The sequence below is a fragment of the Rhineura floridana genome, chromosome 3 (assembly GCF_030035675.1).
Source record: "Rhineura floridana isolate rRhiFlo1 chromosome 3, rRhiFlo1.hap2, whole genome shotgun sequence".
Taxonomy (NCBI): Eukaryota; Metazoa; Chordata; class Lepidosauria; order Squamata; family Rhineuridae; genus Rhineura; species Rhineura floridana.
In genome coordinates this window covers 176,025,670-176,047,747 of record NC_084482.1, presented here as the reverse complement: position 1 = coordinate 176,047,747, position 22,078 = coordinate 176,025,670, and the positions used below count along the sequence as shown (strand labels likewise).

The window sequence follows — 22,078 nt, the reverse complement described above, 5'->3', positions numbered from 1 at the left end:
CTCCACAAATGCCCATTTTTCATTTCCAGCTGACAACGTTATGTAGTTAGTGAGTACATTCAATCCTCATTGACCTGGTTTTTTGGGGGGAGGGGGAAATTGCCCCTGCCTGTTTTTAAAAAAATGAAATTGTACGTCTGCAAAGCTCAGGGTTGCCTAGGGCATGCTGATACCTCCCTCTTCTTTCTCAGTGGCCCTATTTTGGCCTCATTTCTGTTGGCACTGATTATCTGAGCTGATGGAATAACTTGTGATAAAAAAGGAGGAACCATTCTCCCTTAAAAAAAATACTAGTCAATTAACTCTGAGTTCCAGTTGATTGATCAACTAATTAACTGATTTAGTTTTCATATGAGAAAAACAATAATTTTGAAGTAAAAGGAATATTTTATTGGTTTTTAGATTATGTACATATATGTGCTAGAAGTCATCATCAGAAAAGAGGGGGAATATGATAACATTGTCAGTTTTATAAGTATTTGGATGTGAAAAGTGGCCTCAGAGTATGGATTGAAGTCTCATGAAGATACCACTTTGCTAAGCAACCGTGGGTCTAGTCAGTGGCTGGATGAGTGCCCACTCAGGAAACACAGATACAGCACCTTGGGTTCCATGCTGGAAGAAGAAAATAAAACAAAACAGATTTTAAAATTCTATTGCTCAGTTAATTGTGGATTCCTTCTTAGGTAATCAAAAGTTTTTGTAGTTAATTAATCAGTGAATGTCGATTAAAAGTTGATTTATTTGATCAATTACATGTTAAAAATATGGACCTCCCCCAGTTAATTACAGAGTGCACTTTCGTCCACAAACAACCATTATTTTGCCATTTGTGGTGAGTGTCTAGTCTACGCTGGGGAAGGAAGCAGGGCTAAATGGGAATAATCATGGAGGAACATTTTGTGCCAGTGAGAGGCTTGCTGGCGGTTTACTTCCTCAACCATATACTTTGCTTTGCTCAAAAAAAGGGAGGAGGGATGGCAAGCCTTTGTAGTTGTCAGCATCTGAGGTGTGTCCAGCATTGACTAGGCTGTTAAACCAGTCATGACATTAGCTTGCTGGGGAGCAGTTGTTTTCCTGGGCAGCAGCATTATGGCACTGACCGCCTCAGTATCGGTTGAGATTTTGCTGGCACCTAAAAATATAATTTCAGATGCAGCAGCTGAACCAGAAGGACCTGCAAGGCCAGTGAAGGCGAGACTAGTATTTCCCTTCCTTTTCCCTCGCTCTTTTGACATTTTGAAAGTAGCCAAATTCACATCTAAATTAGAAAATAGATTATGATATATAACAAATGTGACGAATGAATGAATTGGAGGAACTCTGCCAAAGAATCCACATCCACATATGTATCAAGAAGCCAGTGAAAATGTTTGTAAATGGAAAAGAACTTAAGAATAACATCCACTCTCTCTGTTAACTGGAAAAAACATTGACTTGATCTACAAACTTGTAAGAACATAAGAAGAACCTGCTGGACCAGGTCACAGGCCCATCTAGTCCAGCATCCTGTTCTCACTGTGACCAATCAGATGCCTATGGAAGTCGAAAAGCAGGACCTGAGTGCAACAGCACTCTCCCTCCTTGTGACTCCCAGCAACTGATACTGAGAGGCATACTGCCTCCAACAGTGGAGGTAGAATATAGGCATCACGGCTAGTGTCTATTGATTACCATGGCTATGTTCCACCTCCACTGTTAGAGGCAGTATGACTTGTGTGAGTAGGGTTGCCAGGACCATGGCCTGAGACTGATCCTGTATCTTTAGAAGATAAAATCAGCCAAGTGCAGGTGTTCTTGCAACACTGTAATGAGAAAAACAAGGTTGAATTCTCAGAAGACATCTTGGTTGCCAGGCCTCCCAGAGGTCTTCTGTATCTTTAAAAGTTGTGCAGGGGGAAGGGAGAATTCCACCTTGTGGTTTTTCTCATTACAGCATTGCAAGAACACCTGCACTTGGCTGACTTTCTCTTCTCTCAAAGATACAGGATCAATCTCAGGCCCTGAACCTGGCAACCCTATGTGTGAGTCAAGAAGCCTTTTGGCAGATGTTAGAGAACAGTTTCTAAAGATTAGAAGTAAGTTCTGATACATACATCAGTGAAAGAACCAAAGGAATTTATATTGCAATGTAATGGGTCATTTGTTATTCCCTGACTATGCCCTTTTACCTCTTCCCACGAAACAAGATAAATGACTGGAGCAGGAGATGGGCCTTTGGAAAGAGTAGTTCCAAAGGGTTAAGAAAATGTTTCTCAGTGCTAGCCACTTGGACAAGGTTTGCTGTTATACTCAGAACTTAACGTTCAACATTTTTAAGTATCAGAAATGGATTTTTCACCAGCTTTGCTTCTTTGGGAGTTTTTAAATTGCTGCCTGCAATTTGTATGCCACAGTTCGTTTTGCTTGACAGTACCTTTTTTGTAGGCATTAGCACGTTAAAATTGGCTTGTGAATATCATTAGAAGGCAATTTTATACACATTTGCTTGGGAGTAAACCCCATTGAATTCACTGGGCTTGCTTTTGAGTAGACGCACCTAGGAAGGCTCTGTTAATGTATGCTCTGATTTACAACTCACCACTTTCTGCTTCAATTTACTTTTGAAATATTTTCCTAGGAGCAAGCTACATCTCTGTTGGTCCTGATCAGCATGACAAAACGGCTAAAACAGGCCTATGTCAAAACCACCACTTTAAAACAGCTTTATATCTGCTCCTGTATTATGTACTGGGGCTGTGATATAGTTGGTACCATCTTCATTGCAGCACACCATAAGCTGGATAACAAGGAGTTTAAAAAATTAGGAGTATGGATGTTTCCATTTTTTTTTAATTTAGACAGGAACATATTTTGGTGTTGGGCACAGAATGTGGTATTCTGAAAATCTCTCCTTTTTTGTTTTTAAAGCAACGTTCTACCCAATATGACTGCTCCAATAGACTCAAAATGGGGGACCAATGCCTAGGGTTGCCAGGTCCATGGCCTGAGACTGATCCTGTATCTTTAGAAGAAGAGAAAGTCAGCCAAGTGCAGGTGTTCTTGCAACTCTGTAATGGGAAAAACCACAAGGTAGAATTCTCCCTTCCCCCTGCACAACTTTTAAAGATACAGAAGACCTCTTGGAGGTTGGGCCTGGCAACCAAGCGGTCTTCTTTATCTGTAAAAGTTGTCGAGGGGGGAGGGAGAATTCCACCTTGTGGTTTTTCCCATTACAGAGTTGCAAGAACACCTGCACTTGGCTGACTTTCTCTTCTCCTAAAGATACAGGATCAGTCTCAGGCCATGGACCTGGCAACCCTACCAATGCCTGAAATTTCAGAAGGGGGAAAGGACTGAGTAGGATTTACTGTGATTGGGTGTGAAACCAATCATAAATATGTGTAACTGCAACAATCTCTTATCCTTTGCCTATTTACCCCTGCCTCCACTCCACCTCTCTTCCGCTGTAGTTTCCTGTGCATCAAATTTTAGATTGTAACCTCCTTGGGGCAGGTATCTGTCCTCTTGTACTCTGTATATCATGCACAAAGATGACGTTACATATGTTGCTTTTCTTAAGGAGATTTCTCTATATAGAGTGCCATGAAACAGTATTTGTCACCTGTCTGATTTTCTGCATGGTTGCATATTTTTGGCACTGAATGTTATCAGATCTTGAACCAAACCTAGTATGTATTAGGGAAAAGGGAACCTGAGTGAACAAATAACACAAAATTTTGATACTTATTTCATTTATTACAGAAATTAAGCAACATCCAATGCCCCCATGTGAAAAAGTAATTGCCCCCTTAGACTCAAAAACTGGTTACGTCACCTTTAGCAGCAATGACTGCAACCAAACACTTCCTGTTGTTCGTGATCAGTCCCTCATGGCTCTGTGGTGGAATTTCGGCCCACTCTTCCATGCAGAACTGCTTTAACTCAGTGACATTTGTGGGTTTTTGAGCATGAACTGCTCCTTTCAGGTCCTGCCACAATATCTCAATGGGGTTTAGGTCTGGACTTTGACTAGGCCATTCCAAAACTTTAAATTTCTTGTTCCTCAACCATTCTGATGTAGACTTGCTTGTGTGTTTCAGATCACTGTCTTGCTGCATGACCCAGCCGCGCTTCAGCTTCATCTGACAGATGGATGGCCTGACATTCTCCTGTAGAATTCTCTGATACAAAGCAGAATTCATGGTTCCTTCAACGTTGGCAAGTCATCCAGGTCCCGATGCAGCAAAACATCCCCAAACCATGACACTGCCACCACCATGCTTGACTGTTGGTATGAGGTTCATGTGGAATGCAGTGTTTGGTTTTAGCCAGACATAACAGGGCCCATGTTGCCCAAAAAGTTCCATTCATTGTTCCAGAACTCTCAACCATCGTCCAGGTGCTTTTGGGCAAACAATGTTCTATGGACAGATGAGTTAAAGATGGAACTTTTTTTTTTGACTTTGTGTGGACTAGATAGGAAAAAAAGAACTAATTTTCTATTTATTCTAGAATAAAATGTGTGTATGCAGTCTGTTATCAAACTGAGCTGTTTTATGTTTTGTTTTGATTATACACTGTTTTATTATTTTTTAGTTGTATAAGCTGCCTCCTAATCCTGAAAAGCACTACGTAAATATACGGTTTTTAAAGTAATAAACCAAGATCCTGACTCACCCAAGAAAACAAAATAAAAGTTTACAAAGAAGTTTATAAAATTATGCATAGCATGGAAAGAGTGGATAGAAAGAAGTTTTTCTCCCTTTCTCACAACACTAGAACTTGTGGACATCCAATGAAGATGAACGCTGGAAGATTCAGGACAGACAAAAGAAAGAAATTCTTCACACTGTTCTAGTTAAGCTATGGAACTCGCTTCAAGAGGGGGCAGTGAGGGCCACCAATCTGGATGGCTTTAAAACAGGATTAGACAAATTCCTGGAGGATGATGGTATGAAAGGCTACTAGCCATGATCCTATGCTCTGCCTCCACAGTCGGAGGAAATATGCTTCTGAGTATTAGTTGCTGAAAACCATGGGGGGGGAGTGCTCTTGTAAGGTTTTGCTTGTGGGCTTCCCATGGGCATCTCATTGGCCACTGTGAGAACAGGATGCTGGACTAGATGGGCCACTGGTCTGATCCAGCAGGCTCTTCTTATGCTCCTAAAAAGGAGGGGAACACAATAAAAGGAAAAGCCGGTTACTAAACATTACAGGCCAGGATATAATTAGTGGAAGGTTTTTTTGATAGTGCTTTCTTTCTTTGTGAAAAAGTCTGTATGTTTGGCTAGATGTGGATAGAGATGATACAAAAAAGTGGCTTTTGATAGCCATGCTTGCCTATTTTGTTTGGAAGAAATCCTGCCACATTACAAGTATAGGAAGGAGAGAAAAAATCAGTGACAGTGCTATTGATGACATATTGAGTCTGATGCTGCTGAACAGATTACAGGGAAAATGCCTCTTGTTATTCAACAAAGGAAAGTGGACGAGCACATTTCAGGAAGACTTCGGCTAATGATACTGAGCAGAGAGCAGTTTGGGAAAATGTCTCTATACATATAAATGTGCTATTAGATGAGATGAGCAGAGAGAGAGGAAGATGACTCCACGTAGCTTAAAGTGAATTAGAATCAGTATATGTGGGATTTTCCAAAATCGGAGTTTCTTTGTGCACACTATTTTAGGATACTTATTGAGGTCATGGAGAGAGAAATGAGATGTCATATTAAAATAACAGAACATGTGAGGACCTTGGCAGGGGTGGGGAGGATAGGATCAGAGGCCTTCTTAGCTGTTGTCCGCAGGCCGAACCAGATATATTATTCATGTTTCTTGGGCCTTGAATGTTGGCTTGCATAAATAACCAACATGGGGAAAAATTTGGATCAGGACCACAAAGAACAAAAGGTTAAAGTCCCCTTTCTCCATACCAAGGTCCCAATCCAGAATTCCCCCCGCATTTTTTTAAAAAAACCCACACAAGGTCAAACAACGTGTTTAAATGTTACATCTAGTCTGGCCCTAAAATGCCTGGAAATCTATGAGCTGCCCACAACCCTTATATATTAGTTGGTGTGCTTATGAATTATTTTACAATGTTCTGGGAGGAAAAAAAGTCTCACATGGGGCATATCTATTGAACGAGCTGTGTATTGTTGGTGGGATGGGGTCCACAAAGGTGACTGAATTTCTAATGCGCCTCTTTCTTCAGAGATGTTTATAATATTTGCTGGTTGGGGGGCATTTAGCAGCGGGAAAACCAAAGAAAGTCTATTATAAAAAGCATCGCAACTCACACTTCAGCACTCTTTGAGAGAAGAAAAACAAAGAGGTGAGGAGGCCTGAATTTACAATATACTAAGGATGGAGAAACCATGAGAATTAAGCACGGCTTCTCTGCCATTAGTCAATGGTGCTTAAAAATGTTTAATTTTAGCTGGCTCATACATATCCTGTGTATTTATGTTTTGTTTGGGGTTCACTCTGGGACACCAAAAGATAAAAGCTCAAAACAAGAACAAAAAGAATACCAGAAATATTTAGTAGCATACTTTTAAGTTTATTGACCTATACAAAATCATAGGTCTTTAAAAAGGCATGAGCACTAAAAGAATAGGCAAAAAAGATTTTCTTGTTTCTAAAAAGCTATACAAATATGCACAAAAGAAATAAATTAATTTTTTGTTTAATTTTTCTATGTTTATTCCAAACATTAACTCTAATAATACAAATGACTAAGGACCAGCTTAACAAATCCAGAATCTCCCTGTGTATATATACATATATTTATAGAATTCTTTTTACATGCTTTGGAGTATCAGTAAAAAAAAAAAAGGTTCAAAAACTTATTTCTAGAAACTTTTCTATTCACAATAACAAGGAGTGATTCATTCTAGTTTGTTTTAAAAAAGAAGATCCCCAAACAGCACCATTGAATAGAATCCTGAAGCACAGTATAGCTGAGAAACAAAAATATTTTTTTACAAGTTTGCAAAATTACACTAGGTAATCTTTAGCTAATTTGTTCCTACAGGTAGATGATATGAGGTAGGCTTATTCCTCCTAGATAAAACCTGCAGTTGATTTCTTTCTTCTTCTTCTGAACAGAAAACAATATCCACTTCTTTTGCGAACATGCTAATTTATCACTCTGTTACCCCAATCTATAGAAGTCTATGCACATGTGTGGAAACTGGTTTCCATTCATGGATTTGACAGCTTACTAGGTGGGGGACATGCATACAGCTCCTGAATCACCTAACAAGTGATCCACACTAATCCTCTTCATGTATTACTTGTGTATAAAAGGCAACATGGCTACAAAGGGACAGCAGGGCCATTCATTTAGTTGTATCCCTGAGGTCACATGACTCCTCTCAATCCTTCAAGTATTGACAGAGAAATTCTGAAGTAGGAAGCCTTTTGTTTTAAATCCACGTAGGCTTAAATCAGGCAAGGATAAAAAAAGGCTCCTTGCTTCAGAAATTATCCTTCAACACATTTGGGTTCAGAATGAACCATGCAACTTAGCGGCAATGCTAAACACACAGCCTGCAGCCCATTTATATCCATACAGTAGGGCCCCGCTTTACAGCGATTCGCTAATGCGGCAGCTTTCAATTAGGGAAAGTCCCCGCATTAAGGCGCTTGTTCCGTTTTTATGGCGTTTTTTTCCCCGTTGCACGCCATTTTGACGTCACTTTTGTGTGACGCATCCCATTATCGTCAATGGGTTTCGCTTTACGGCAATTTCCGCTTTACAGCGGGGGTTCGGAACAGAACCCGCCGTATGAGCGGGGCCCTATGTGATGTTCCTATATATTAGTGTATATATGGTAAGTGCTGGTTGTTTAGAGTATACATGGTAAGTAGTGAAAGAGGAGGGGGAGTGAATGAGCAATAGAATGCTTGATGATTGGCTGAATGTTTAAAATGGCTGACAGTATAAATGAAAGGATGACAGGTAAATCTGGGTGAATGTGAGGTGGTGAATTGTGGAATCTGGGGGAAGAAGAGAAAGAGTGGATTGCTTGGTGGGGTTTAGAGAGTTGTTTACCAGGAAGGAGGTGGAGTTCGGATTAGTATTGAGTAAAACCATATGCTTATGTGCCTTAAGAAGAAATCTTGTTAATCTTGTTAGCTTTGTTATCTGTAATAAATACTTAATTTGGTTTACCAAAGGCCTGATCCTTGGCTGGGGTTTCGCAGACCAGAAGGGAGGGTAAGGTAATGACCAAGGCTGAAGGGGAACTGTAACAAATGGTGGCAGCGGTGAAGAGAATAACAATACCAGTATTCAGAGTCTCTGGGAATACTAGTATTGGGACGTTACTGGTGGTTGCCTAGCAGGGGGATCTGTTGAGATCTGTGCTAGAGCGGGGAGAGAAATCATAAGAGAGAGCAGTCCGGACTGGTGGAGTCCCTGGTGGTGCCTAGAGACAGGAGTAACCACGAGCAGGTAGGAACCTGACAGGGAGAGCCAGGGAAGGACGCATCACACCCTACTGTATTGCCTCTTCATGAGAGTATTGTGGGAAGAGGGCTACTGTCAGCTCTAAATCCAATTTATTTTCCAGCATGGACTAAATCCAGGTGCTCCTTCCTCCTTCCCTCTTTTTCCTCAGAACTGATCACAACTCAAAGGTAGGGGAGCTCCAGGAGAACAGCAACAAGAGTTTAGTCCTCTGCTCTGCTCCTGACTTCATTGACTGGGCAAGCGAATGAATAGTGCACCTGTTTTTCAGATACCATATTTTACAGTTTTAATGCCCTTTGACTTTAAGGCACCAACTTAAGTGTTACTTTTAGACACAATTGTGTCTATCCTTTAAAAAAATAATACTGGCCAATATAATGAAGTTGTTCAATACACTAGACATCTTGTCACATCAGTAATGCATACTCCTGCAAACTTTGTTTCTTAAGACATATCAGAACCACGCTTTCCTGTGCATGCCCCATTAAAACCTGCATGCATCCTTGCATAAGTGAAAATGTATCATGGAGAAGTATAGAATTACTTTTTATCTCGCATGGAAGCAGTTTGGAGCTGCCTGCTCCCACTTTTCCAGAAAACAACCACCCTGCAGGCTCAGATTTATGTGGTACATTGCAATGTGCAACCATTGCTTCCTTTCTTTTCATGGTGCTTCAAATAAGAGAGAGACATTCAAAACAGCACATCTTAAAAACATCTTCAACCTCATTCAAAATACTGTTTAAAAACCCAAGCATCCTTCAAGTAGTGCTGCAATGCAAAGTCAGCCTTCTGTTCTGTCCATGCACTCATGCCACAAAGTTGTCTTCTTAATCAGCAGATGCTATGGCAGAAGTGACTCCAACATTGTAATTTTCTTTTTCTCTGAATTGTGCTCCTACAAGAATCCCCTTTTCACATTTTTGGAAGTTTGCAACATCAGTTTCTTCCCATCTTCTAAAAAAGTGCTTTCCAAAATACTTCAACCAAAGGTTGCTTTTTGTGGTAGGAGATTTAAAACCAGACCTTCCTCGTTTTGGTCTATTTGGATTCATATCGTTGTGGTAGCATGGATAAGAATTTGCAGCTTTTTCTCACTGAATACTTCATCCTCCCATAATGGTCCTCATTTCTGAGTTGTACCTGGAAGCTAGGTTTTTTTGTTTTGCAGGAATAGCATAACGTGCAAGGCACATGGGGTCACTGAATAAGAGGACAGGTTCACACTAAAGTCCCAGGCTTCGAATCCTCATGCCAGAACAGTCTCTGCTCACTGTCTTGCAAGTCGCCTTCCAAGTGGTTCCTATCGCTGCTGCCCAACTGTCTTGTTTCAGCATATATCCTGTAAAAATAGTATGGCCATCAGTGACATGTAAAATGAAGTAGGAATTCAGGTGCTGCTCTAGAGTACATTTGGAAACTCCTTTATATTCAACAACCAATCTCAAAGTAGTCTTTGAAAATGAAATCGGAAGACTTGCACCAGTGGGAGAGTAGTCTGAGTCATGCTGGATCATAATTGGGATCCAAATCTAATGTAGTAAAGACCCAGGAAGTAGATCTCTGCAGATAATAACAGCCACAGTGAATATGGGTTCTGATGACAGATCAACCTTCTATTTGTTTGTGCTTTTAATTACAAATCATCAACCCCTAAGAACTGGTCAGTTATAATGGCTGGAACATAAATATCCATTAACAGAAGGCAAAGTATGTGCTTGCATTTTTATCCTATCCCATTCTGAAAAGTCAGGATAGGTTACAATACATGTATAAAAACAGCCAACCAAATTGACAGATTTAAAGAACATGATCAGAAAGCATTTGAAAAACATAGATTTGATGCAAATCCTATGACAGTGAGAGAGCCTTATGCATACAAACAGGGCTCCTCCAAAGTCAATGGCAAATGAAAGCCCCCTGTGAGTTAAAGGAGCTCCTTCTGCAAATCTGGCAATGGGAGCATTGGCCAGTGTTCTGGATTGGAGTCCATGAAATATGCTATAGTTTATGGTTTGTTTAAATAAACCATAGTTAAGATAAATCACAGGCTAGAATTTGGACAAAATGCTAAACTGCAGTTAATTGACAATAAGAAATGGATGTATCCAATCACCCCTGCAGCTGCACTGGAGAAGGAGAGAATGCATGAACTTGGGATTCCTGCACACAACACGAAGTCATAGCTCAACACTACGTCTAAATCAGGCCTTCGTGAAAAGCTGCCAAAATAATGCCCAGTCTCTTTGGTGTTTGATATCAAGTGAGAAAACTCAGCTATAATAAAATAATAATAATAATTTTGATACTATTTTATATATTTTTTAAAAATTTCAAAGTGGTTTACAACAAAATTAAAGCATCAAATAAAGAATGACAAAATGTATATCTTTTGGTTACCCTATTAAAAAAAACCCCTAAAAGCTGCAAGAACTTTAGTTAAAAATCAACTGGGATAGTTTATTCTACCCTGAAGAATACAGTCTGGAGAATGAAGCAAATGTCAATATCTCACTAGATAACCAGTGCAGCAATAGGAATACGACAGCCTTTTATAAACCACACACAAAATGGTCACTGCTACACTGAACTGGCTGCAGTCAGCACAAGGATATTTAAACATGAGCTCATGTTTCCAGCACAAGCAGTCCCCTGGACAGAAGGCCTTTGTTCTGATGGATAACAGGTGGAGTAAAGAGAACAAAGAAAAGAGGAAGCAGATACAAAACAAAGTAGCAGTAAAAAAAAACATTTGGCAGCACTGGAGTTTAATGCTAGGCTACCTGCTGTTGGCAGAATTGCTATGAGAACAAGGTGGAGAAAAGAGTGGAAATTAATGAAAGGAGTGAGGAGCATCAGATATTGCCTTGAGGGTGAGCCATCTGTTCCACCCACCTCGTCTTACAAGAAGGTTTTTATTTTTGCAGAGGCTAGGCTTAAGACCAATTCACACACACACAAAATAGACAAGCAGGGTCAGTTGTTCACACAGTTGTTCAAAGAACATGGGAAGCTGCCTAGTACTGAATCAGACCTGTTGGTCCATCTAGCTTGATACTGTCTACTGCACTGACAGTCAGTGGCTCTCCAGAGTTTCAGATGGAAGACATTCCCAGCCCTACTTAGAATTGCCAGGGATTGAACCTGGGACCTTCTGCATGCAAAACATGTGCTCTGCCACTGAGCCACATCCCTTCCAAATAATCTATTTGGGTGGTGGAGGCAGAAGCACATCGTCTCCATTTACCGTGCATGGAAAGTACCAACAGTCAGGGATCAACATTCCTCATTTTTGTTTAAAATTCAATTTAGAACTCTGGTTACAAAGAGCTCTAGATTCTGCGGGAAGGCTACATGGGTGGCGTAGGCTTCCCACAGCAGGCATTTACCCTGAAAATGTGGGAAGCCAAAAAAGGCGAATGACAACAGGGAAGGATCCAAAGGCATAACCTTGCAGCCCCTTTGTACTTGTGTGGTTCCTTCACACAAGTAATGACTATACAGAATTGAGGTGATTGCTGTCATCATCACAGAACTGCTCCAGAATATTCTGCTAAAAATTGCAAGCCAATTCACAAGAACTGGTTTGCAGATGCCCTTCTGCTTCCACCCGTGTACCAAGTAAGAGCTGCTGCACAAAAGCACACGAGAGGAAGATGTATAAAATAAGGCCTGTGTATTTATTATTATTATTATTATTATTATTATTATTCCTGCCCTTCCTCCCAAAAGGAGTCCAGGGCGGTGATTTCAGCAGCATGCACAGAAGCAGTTCTGCAACTACAACAGTACGTATCATGACTGAAACTTAAACCAAAACAAAATAAATAAAACTGATGACTGCTGAGGAAGTTATGCTGGCTGGAAAATAGTTCATCAACAGATGGATCCATATTAGATCTAGACTGCTCCACCATCTTTCCTCAAAAGCACCAAGGAATGCCTCGCTTTCTTCTTTTGTTGCCATACATGCTGCAAGTGTGTCTTCCGTTATCAGCACTTCAGATGTCACAGCTACAGCAGATCTAAAATTGCAGCAGCATTTTCTTTCTTTGGAAGCTAATTGGGACTGCACACAGTTCCCACAGGAGGAGGAAGAGAAAGGTTTGCAACTTCTTCCATTTAGACACCCTCATGGGTTAAGAATCTGAACACTGAACCAAATAGCAGCTGGTGGTAGATGTGGTTGATGAGCAGGTTTTGTATTCCTCAAAATGGACTTCTCCAAAACAGAAAGGAAAGCTGTATATTGGAATGTGCAATAAGATTTCACTCTTTTCCTCCACTACTAAAACATGTAGCTATATCTTGCTTCTTTCTTTCCTTTTTTAAAATCTAGTGTCCGTGAGCCAATGCCTAACCCAAGATGTGCTGTATATGCAAACAAATGCTAACAATGGAAACTATCCATAATGCTCCTGTGTAATGTCACAATACAGGATCTTATATAGCCTACTGGGAGGAAGGACGGGATATAAATAAAATAATAAGTAAATAAATAAATACTGCACATTTCAGGAGCACTGCATGGTGTTATAGGCTGATACAGAAATTGAATTTATTCGGGTTGGGAGTCTTCATTAATGTGCAGTTTTTCAGTTCTCTAAATCAGTTTTCTCCTTGGCCTGCGCATGCTTATACTGCTACCATGTAGACTCACCTGGGAACCAATGGTTTGGGGAAAGGTTGGTGCGACAGATACTGTACACAATCCTTACATTGCCTTCCTAGCATAAACTTTCAATGCATCTGTGAATTTGTGGCTCAACCTGTTTTCAAGAAATTGTACTAAAGTATGTGCATAAGGGGATGCCTTCCATGATACAATCTATAAAGCAAAATGCTGCACATGAATGAAAAGAAAGGAGCATTGTTTGCTTGAGCTCCATTTTCGAAAAATGTGAATACTCTACAAGTGGCTGTTTTACATGTAGGCTGCTTTCACACATGGGGCTAATAGCGCTAGTTTAACGGATTAGAAAGGTAGCGCTTCTGTCCTGATTTCTAAAAGCCCCTTCATACTGCAGTACCTCTTGCGATAAGGAACAGTACTTTTTCAGCCAATATAGCGGCATTTTGCGCAACTGTCTTTCACACAGCTTGTTTTCGTCCCTCACTCATGCACACTGTTCCCCGCTGTGTAGGAGGTCTAAGATCTTGTCCCATCGCCATGAAAGCCCTCTCCCTTTAGGATCTGACTTTTTAAATTGTTTTAGTTGTATCAAGACGGGTGTGTGTGAGAAATGCTGCTGCTATCTGCACCAATGCCGGAATACCGGTACAGCATTGATCAGGCAAAAAAAACACCACCCCTGCAAGACTGGAGGGTGGGAACGCACTGCATGCTGGGATGCCTGTCACGTGAGCGGCAGCACCTGGCAAAAAACTCCTGTGATCTTCCGGGTTCCCAGCCTTGCTAACGGATTATTTCTGGTATCATTTATTGTGGAAATTAGCGCTATACTTGCACTACATTCCACCAGAATTCTGGAGCTACCCGGTATGTCGTGTGAACGTTCAAATATAATGCGCATATTACCAGGTAAGAAATCGTCAGAATAATGGAATAAAGTGCAGTGTGAAAGCACCCATAGACTGCTGTGTTCCAATATGCAGACTGTAGACACCTTACAAGGTAAACCAACAATTCTTTTGAACATTGCTCACCTGCTCTGCAGTGGGTGGTTGCCATACATGTTCCCGTAACAGCTAGCATAAGAAGACTGAGACAATGTATCGTAATCAGAAAGTTCCAGTGCAATCTGATTCCGCCAGTTCCCAGAGACGTTTGTAGAAGATGCTAAAATAAGAAAAAACGAAAATAATAATAATAATGACAGTAGCATCTGACTTACTTATCTGGCTAACAACCTTCTATGTTAAGGATTCAGCCATGCTTTTTTCTTCACATACACGTGCAAATACTCAAAACAAAGGCATATTTAAAGGCTGTTTTTAGACAGAGACAAATATGTGAAAGCCTAGAAGCTGTGAGCAATTGATCTACTGGCTTTCTGTCGCTACAGTTGTTTTAATTTGATTTATACACCACAGTGACTTTTAAGTGGTATACAACTATACAATCAATTATAAACTTGGTGGTCACCACACCCACCCACCCACAAACCCAGCATCAGTCTCAGTTTTGTATTATTCTCTCATGTACTTGTCCTATTTTACAACGCTTTTTGGATGCATTTGCTGATGCCTTCTGTGGTTAAAAATACTACTTAGAACTGGCCACTGTGAGGCACAGGATATGGAACTAGATGAACCACCTATGTGAGCCAGTAGGCTTCTCCTAAGTTGCTTAACTTCCTGCACACTGTTGACACCCAATTATCTTGCAAACCAGTTTGACCATTCTTTCAAAATCATTTTAGCAAGGCTTCTACAAATTACTTTAGCTCAATCCACAGTAGCTAATAGATGGCTATCTCTGATACGGTACCAAATCTAGGTTGACAACGACAAACAATATTAAAGAAATATGTTGCCCATTACAAGTTTGATGCAAATTTGAAGAGTAATAGTGGGAGGGATTGAATTTAAACACACACACACACAGATTATCTACCTACACATTGCAATTATAGAACATTATACTCTCTCCTATATAGTCTATGGGCGGTATTCAGTGAAATTCTTGCACTAGCGCAATGGGGTTCCCCCCTTCTCCTCCCTCATGCATGCCCTGCGCCATCCCCAAATCTGCTCTGGAGAGCTGGCAGAAAACCCAGAATAGACTTAGAGGCCGTTCAGGGAGAGGAGAGAGGGAGAATGTCCTGTTGGGTGCTGATGTAATGTTTGTCTTAGCACTACACTGAATACAACCTACAGTATTTATTTACTATTCATATTGAAAATTTACATCCTGCCCTTTTCCTGAATTTAGGGAGGATTACATAATAACTTCAATGAAATGCACTGGAAAACAATAATAAAACTAGAGGGGTTGAATGGGCTCCACAGAAGGAAACAATAAAAACAACAGTAGCTAAATACACCTTAATCATCCATAAGCTTGTGCCAACCTGTTTGGCCTAGGCAGGCCTTTCAACATGCATGGTGTAAAAACAGAGAAAGCCTTACTCTGTGATTTTGCCAACCCAGCCGTTGACACAGAGCAAGCAAAGCCTCTCTAGGTGATACCAGGGGGCAGGGAGGATGCCACGGGAGCAGGTGTTCCTTAAGGTACACAGGCTGTTTAGTGCTTTAAAGGTTTAGGCACCTTGACATGGGCCCCTCAATCTGTTGTCTAATGTAGCTTCTTTCAAACAAGTGCAGCATGTTCCCCACTACTCAAGAGCTAGGCATCTACATTCTGTACCACGTGGTTACCAGACTGATTGCAGAGTAGTCCCAATCAGAATAATACACATACGAAGTTGTATCAAATGAAGAACCTTGCCAGTGGTAACTAGTATTTGGGTTTAGCAAGCCTCTTCAACCTGCACCTGTATGAAACTTACTGCATACCTTATTCAGTTTTCAAAAATCTCCGAATAGTTATTCCTGCTTTCAACAGCTGATCAATCAGAGAATTTCTTCCCTACAGCTTGCATTGCTCATTGCACTGATCAATAGGGCAAGAGCAGAAGCATCTCCTTCAAGGGCACCAGTAACCCCTCCAGGTCTCTGGCCTATATATCTATCAACTGATCCAAGGCCCTGTGTATGTCCCAAGTTTCTATGCAAGCAACTTTCCCATTTATCAGTATGGAAGAGCAGTTCAGTGCATGCAAAGGAGTGAATAAAACTTAGAAATGAATGGTTATGTTACGGCAATCAGGGGAACTCTGTGTGCATATACCTGCAACAGATTGTTGGACTGGAGTACACAATACCTGTGAATTTGCAGAGGCACGAAGCATGGTAAAAGGGGCACATGTAACAAATTGATAGTTACCTGAAGAGAAAGATGATGCACGGCTGCTTGGACAACAGGGTACCTGCAGTCCAGCAAAGCCTAGGCTCCTCTGTGACCCTCTGTCAACATCAAAGCCTGCCTGCAGGCCATGGCCCTGGTCTATCTGCCCAGAGGCACGCTGGTACCAGCCACGAAGATGCTCCGCTACTAAGGCCTTGTGAATGTTTTTGGTGATGTGTTCAGCTTTCACAGATGGTTTCCGTGGCAGGCGCAGAGTGGCGTATGGGTTGTGTGGTACTCTCTCTATCTCATCTTCGTGGAAAGACCTGAATTCCCGATAGCGGCGCTCATATCCGTAGCGCGCCGATGAACGGTAGGAAGGGTTGACAGTGTACTGGCCCTCTTTGCCATTCTCGTACACGCAGCCGCTATTGTAATACACATCACCCTCTGTGTAAGGGGTGTAGCCAGGAATGTAGCAGTTGGCAGATGGCTGCTCTTGGCTTTTTTGGTAGACACCATTGCGGATGTCCTTCTGGGCTAGGTTTGGCATGCTTCCCGAATTGGCAGCAGAAATGTTCTGTTTCTTGGACCGTCTCCTGTTCCTTGTACGGTTGTCAAGAGTCTGGGTGGTATAGTAGGGGCTTGGATTTGGGGTCACACAATAGTATTCTGCACTGGACTGACTGGTATAAGAGGACCCATCATCTAGGATTTCTGTACTGCTGCTTCTTTGGGATTTTGAGAGGGTGAACACTGGCTTTTCACTGGCAGTCTCAGACAATAAATTGGTTTCGGATTCTAAGCTGCCACTCCGCTGCCTGCAGTGTTGGGGGGATATATCCGGCCTAAGAAAGCAGAAAATTGTGTTGATTACAAAACATGGCATCTAATCCAACAGCAGTATAGTGCAAGCTGTAATAGTTTTGAATTACAGAAAAAGCAGTCTTTATAAGTAAGTATAAGTAAGTAAAAACATAAGAGCAGTTCAGCAATGGAACAGGCTTCCTATGGAGGCTGCAATGTCTTTTTCTGTAGTCTTTTACAGGAAGTCTAAACAGGAATATAATAGGGATACTTTAGACATAAAATATCCTAATGTAATAGGAGACTGGAGTAGAGGGCCTATTAAATCTCTACATGTTCTGTGATTCTGTTCTACTCCACAAGAGTCCAAAATACCCACGTGCAATGGTAGGATTTCATGCGTCACAAGGCTAAACAATTGGTCACAGGACTGATTCCCACATGAACATACATGTCACTTACTATGACAACACTCAATTACATGTGTGGATTATTCCCATTACAGTAAGATATATTGCACTGGGTAGTCTGAAAAGTGTATCTGGTGCTGCAGTCGAGCAATAAATCAGCCCTTGTACACCAGGATCTTGTATACCAAACAAGTGCGAAGCTTAGGCAAATGGTTAGGTAATATGCTAAACAAATAGGGACATAGTTCACCCAAGCATCATTTTGGCCAATGGCAAGGAAGGAAAAGATTCCTCCTGACAATTGATCAGGATCTGAGGACATATTCCCACATATTCCATATAAGAATGTAAGTTATCAACTTTGATTCAAAGGCGGAGATTAGAGTGCATAAGGTCCTGTTTATTGCATAAATGCTGTGCCAAGAGATACATTGCTGAGATATAATGTAGTACCAGCATTCACAGCACCAGCACTATCAGTTTTTTTTTTGTGTGTATATATATATATATATATATATATATATATATATATATATATATTCCATTGTTTTCCTCTCTCATTTCATTCTAATTGGGAATAAGTTCCAAAAGGAGTCTCACACCAACCTTTTATTTTACAGAAGGCACATATGCATGTGCTGAGGTGGGGAGGGGAAGACTGCCAAAGTCCAATATCTGTTGCAGTCCTACATTTGCAAAAAATAATGGTATAAAATAAACAGGGCGTGTAAGTAAGGCCAGATGCTGGACATTTCTTGCATTCGTTTTGGAAAGAACAACTGTTTAGCAGGCCTAGCCTATATAAGTCCAATTTACAGCATTCCGTCATGCACTGGAACAACCAAAAAATGGAACCCAGGGTGGGTCAATGCAGATATGGCTGGCTTACTTCTCAGTGGGTTGGATGCAGGCTGGATGGAACTGCACCCATGGATTCTATTGGAGGAACAGAGGAGAGGTAATTTGGGCGGATTTCCTCTTTCCCTGCAGCTCCCCAAAAGCTGCTCTAGAGAAGTGTGGGATGTGCCGCTATGGGCTTCAGAGGGAAAAACGGATTGGTTAAAAATGGCCTCTCTCATTTCATCTTGGTCCCTTCTGTAAATAGAAGGCATTCTTCTGTTTGCAAAAGAGCAAGTCTGGACCCAAGCTAATGGTTCCCAGAAGTTCCTCCATCTGTCAGTCTTGAGGGGCTTTTAGCTATGAAGATGTAACTATGACACAGTCAACATCTTCTATTCAGTAAAGTCCTTTTCAGAGCAAAGAGACAACACTTACAGACTGAGCTCTGTAAGACCACAAAACTTTTCATTTTTCTATGACACGTTTATACAATTAAGCCAAAGGAAGATAAAGCAGTGAAGAAACCTAAGCACATTTAAGTTCCACAGAATAATTTCAATGAAAGCTCTTAAGTCCTTCAATTTTAAGGATACTTATGTGTGTCTAATTTCTTTCCGGATAGCATCAGTTAGATTAGGTAGGATTCGGATATTCTTCTGAATCTAGTTCTGATTTAGTAACAAACTGGAAATTTGGGGAAATTCCCTCAAACTTCAAGGTGTGTAGGAACTTGGGTTGTGTGAATCATTGTTGACTCCTTTGGAACGCAAATGTCTTGGGGGCTGCCTAGGACTTGCATTTGAGAAATCAGCAAATGCATCTACTCTCTCAAGCTTTCAAAGGAGTGCTATAGTGGACACCTCTATGTTATGCCTCTTATCGTAGACAAAAGATTATAGATGAGCTTATTTTTTTTTCTGTTGGAAAAGCTTTGGCATAAGGTGGGGGAAAGAAAGAAGGAAAACAGCTTACTGTAAATGAGTGCTACTGTACGCGTTGCGTGTGAGAACCGGTGTTGTGGGCATACTTCTTCCACCATGGTGCTGCCTCTCCACTGTTCTGTATGGACTGCTGTGTGTTGACAAGGGATCTCTGTGACTATAAATAGAGGAATCCGATATGTGGTCACCATCCCAGTATCTTCGATAACATGCAAAGCAGAAGGGCATTGGCATTACTTGCCAATAGATTGAAAGTGCAAGATTTAAAAAACACAGCAGGAGAGTATAAACGCAAGTACCAGAAATACAGAACTCATGCGGGAAAGCATCTCACAGCTGAGTAGTTTGCAGAATGGTTGTTGAGAATTAAGAAAGTGGAATTTTTAGCAAAAGGGCACAGTGGAAAATGAAAAGAAAGCAAAACTTAGTAAATTAAACTTAGTAGTCATGCTTCGTTGGGATGATAGTGCAGGTTCACTGAACACTATGATACAATCCCAAGTAACATAGAATGGATGGGAATTGTAATAATTCCAAATCATGGTGGGGATTCAAACAGGCCATGGCTGCACTCAAGAGGTTCTGCACAGGTACTGGGGATATCAAAATTTCTCATTCCCATTGAAGCTCCTTGAGCTTCCTCAGAGACAGCTTAGAAGGATCCCCTGACTTTCTGTACCAGATTTCAAAGAGGCACAAAGGATTGTAGTGGTAAGAGGAGGGCTCAAAAAATCCTGGAGGTGAATAAAGGCTGTTTAGATCCTGCCCAGAGCCACGAACTAGTTAAGATTTTTTTACAAGTTCCACAAGTGCTGTCATTTTCCTTTAAACCTAGCTGCTCTAATTAAGATTCTCATATGTTCAAAGAAATTTATCTTTAGTTCACAAGTGAAAGCTCAGCCACAATAAATCATTCAACAGCAGAATCCACAAAAAATTGTGTTGCATTGCAAGCTTCTTTTTAAGTAGCAGACCAGTAAATAAATAACAGTAACATTAAAAAAAACTCATCACATTAAAGGTGACAACAAACAGAATTCTTTAAAGTGAAACAACGTAAATGTTACTGCAGTATTTGACAATGCCAAAACATCTGTACCTGGAGTATCTGGCTTCGAGAAGCTGCTCGTTCATGGAGGACTTCCTGAGATGGATTCTCTCCACCCCAAGGGATTTGGGTGGTGGAGATTTTGGAGAAAGCGGCACAGAGTTCATTCTTTGGCCTGGCAGAGCAAGAGAATCATTGCCTGTTTAAAAAAAACATAGTTAAAACTTGGAGGAACAGGAAAGGTGTGGCACTCTAGCCATCTTCATATCCTTAATTAGAATAATCTCTCTTGACCATGCAAGGTCATTTAGCATGAAGCTTTTGATGGGAGGAAGGGTGGGATATACATTTAATAAATAAATACATAAAAATAAATAAATGTGGAAAGTTAAGTAATACTAAGGGAAAGAAGTACTGCAGAGGATTTGATCAAATGTGAAGGTGAAGTAAGAATACAACAAAATCCTAACATATGATATACTTATATGAATTACATTATGAAGATGTTAGCCTGCTAATGTTTTATTAAAAATGAAGACAGATATGTTACACCTCAGCAAGGTCCCAGACTACAGGGTCGAGCAATGTAGCACTTTAACACAGTGCAACGATAGCAAACTTAGATCTAAAAGCATATTTTTATTATTAAACATTCAGCTATTAAAGATTTCTCCAATTCTCTTTATGGGATTGAACTGGAGACCCTTTGCATGCAGAACATGTGCACTGAGTTACAGGTATTCCATAGTTCTTTGGACTAACTTTCTTCTCCTGTGAGTTCTGCAGTGTGCCACTTTCACTGCAACGTTTTGTGCCGTTTTGACCCGTATTACTTAAACTTTCCAAATTTTATAATGCCACATTCAGATCACAAGTTTGAAATATTCCCTGCCCTTGACACATTTAAGCCCCTGAAGCTTTGGAACCAACTTGAGAATTCCTGAAGCTCAATGGGGCCAAGATGATGTGGAAGCTTCCTCAGGCCGTCCTGGGCTCTGGGAGGAAGGGTGGGAGAATGAATGAATGAATGAACGGATGTTTAGTTTAAAAGTTCAGCAGAGGTTTTTTGTGCACACATTCAGAGATATACATTGAGATGTAAATAAACCCACAGAATAAGCCCTGAGAAGGTTTAAAGTTTGCTATTTTCATGGGTGTATGCCTGGAACTCTATAACTTTGGAAGTGAATGGTTCATGGTGAGCAGCTGGTCCTCTCTTTTCGTGAAGAGACAGTTGCCTTTTAGTTCAGTCTCAAAAAGCGTAACAGCTGTGATGAGTCAACTAGGGATAAGAAAACTGTCCAAGAGGGCTAGTATCCCCCCCCCACATGATGTGGTCTATACATTCCTTCCAGTCTATGAGTTAAGAACCAATTTTGCAGTATCTTGATTTTCTTCAGACACATGACTGTCCCCATATACAAGGGCCAGGAGAGAGAGAGAGAGAGAGAGACAGAGAGAGAGACAGAGAGAGAGACAGAGAGAGAGACAGAGACTTAGTTGTGGCTCCCCACCTCTGAAGCATTCTCCCCTAGAGGCTTCCTGGCACACCCACTGTTGTCCTTCTACTTCCTTTTCATTTGCCCTGGCTATTAAAACTTTGAAACACAGTTAAAGTTTTTATTAGCTTTCTCTGGTTATTCTTTTATTGACTACATCTTATCTGCTGCTCTCTTTGTTGTTTGTGATTTTTAACTGATG

At 40.9% G+C, this 22,078-nt stretch overlaps 1 protein-coding gene across 17 annotated transcripts in view; it reads right to left on the bottom strand.

The window, feature by feature from the left end:
• Positions 1-400: 400 nt before the first annotated feature.
• Positions 401-22,078, bottom strand: part of FRMD4B (FERM domain containing 4B) — a 349,437-nt gene continuing 327,759 nt past the window's right edge. For 11 of the 17 annotated variants that reach the window (XM_061618643.1, XM_061618646.1, XM_061618644.1 and 8 more), the window contains 5 exons: positions 20,429-20,576; positions 19,361-19,528; positions 16,371-17,179; positions 14,129-14,261; positions 3,761-5,145 (listed from right to left, as the gene is read on the bottom strand). In XM_061618643.1, coding sequence (XP_061474627.1) covers positions 4,959-5,145; positions 14,129-14,261; positions 16,371-17,179; positions 19,361-19,528; positions 20,429-20,576 — 1,445 coding nt within the window. In that variant the 3' untranslated portion in view covers positions 3,761-4,958. The other 6 variants (XM_061618638.1, XM_061618652.1, XR_009761528.1 and 3 more) reach the window with 5 other exon arrangements.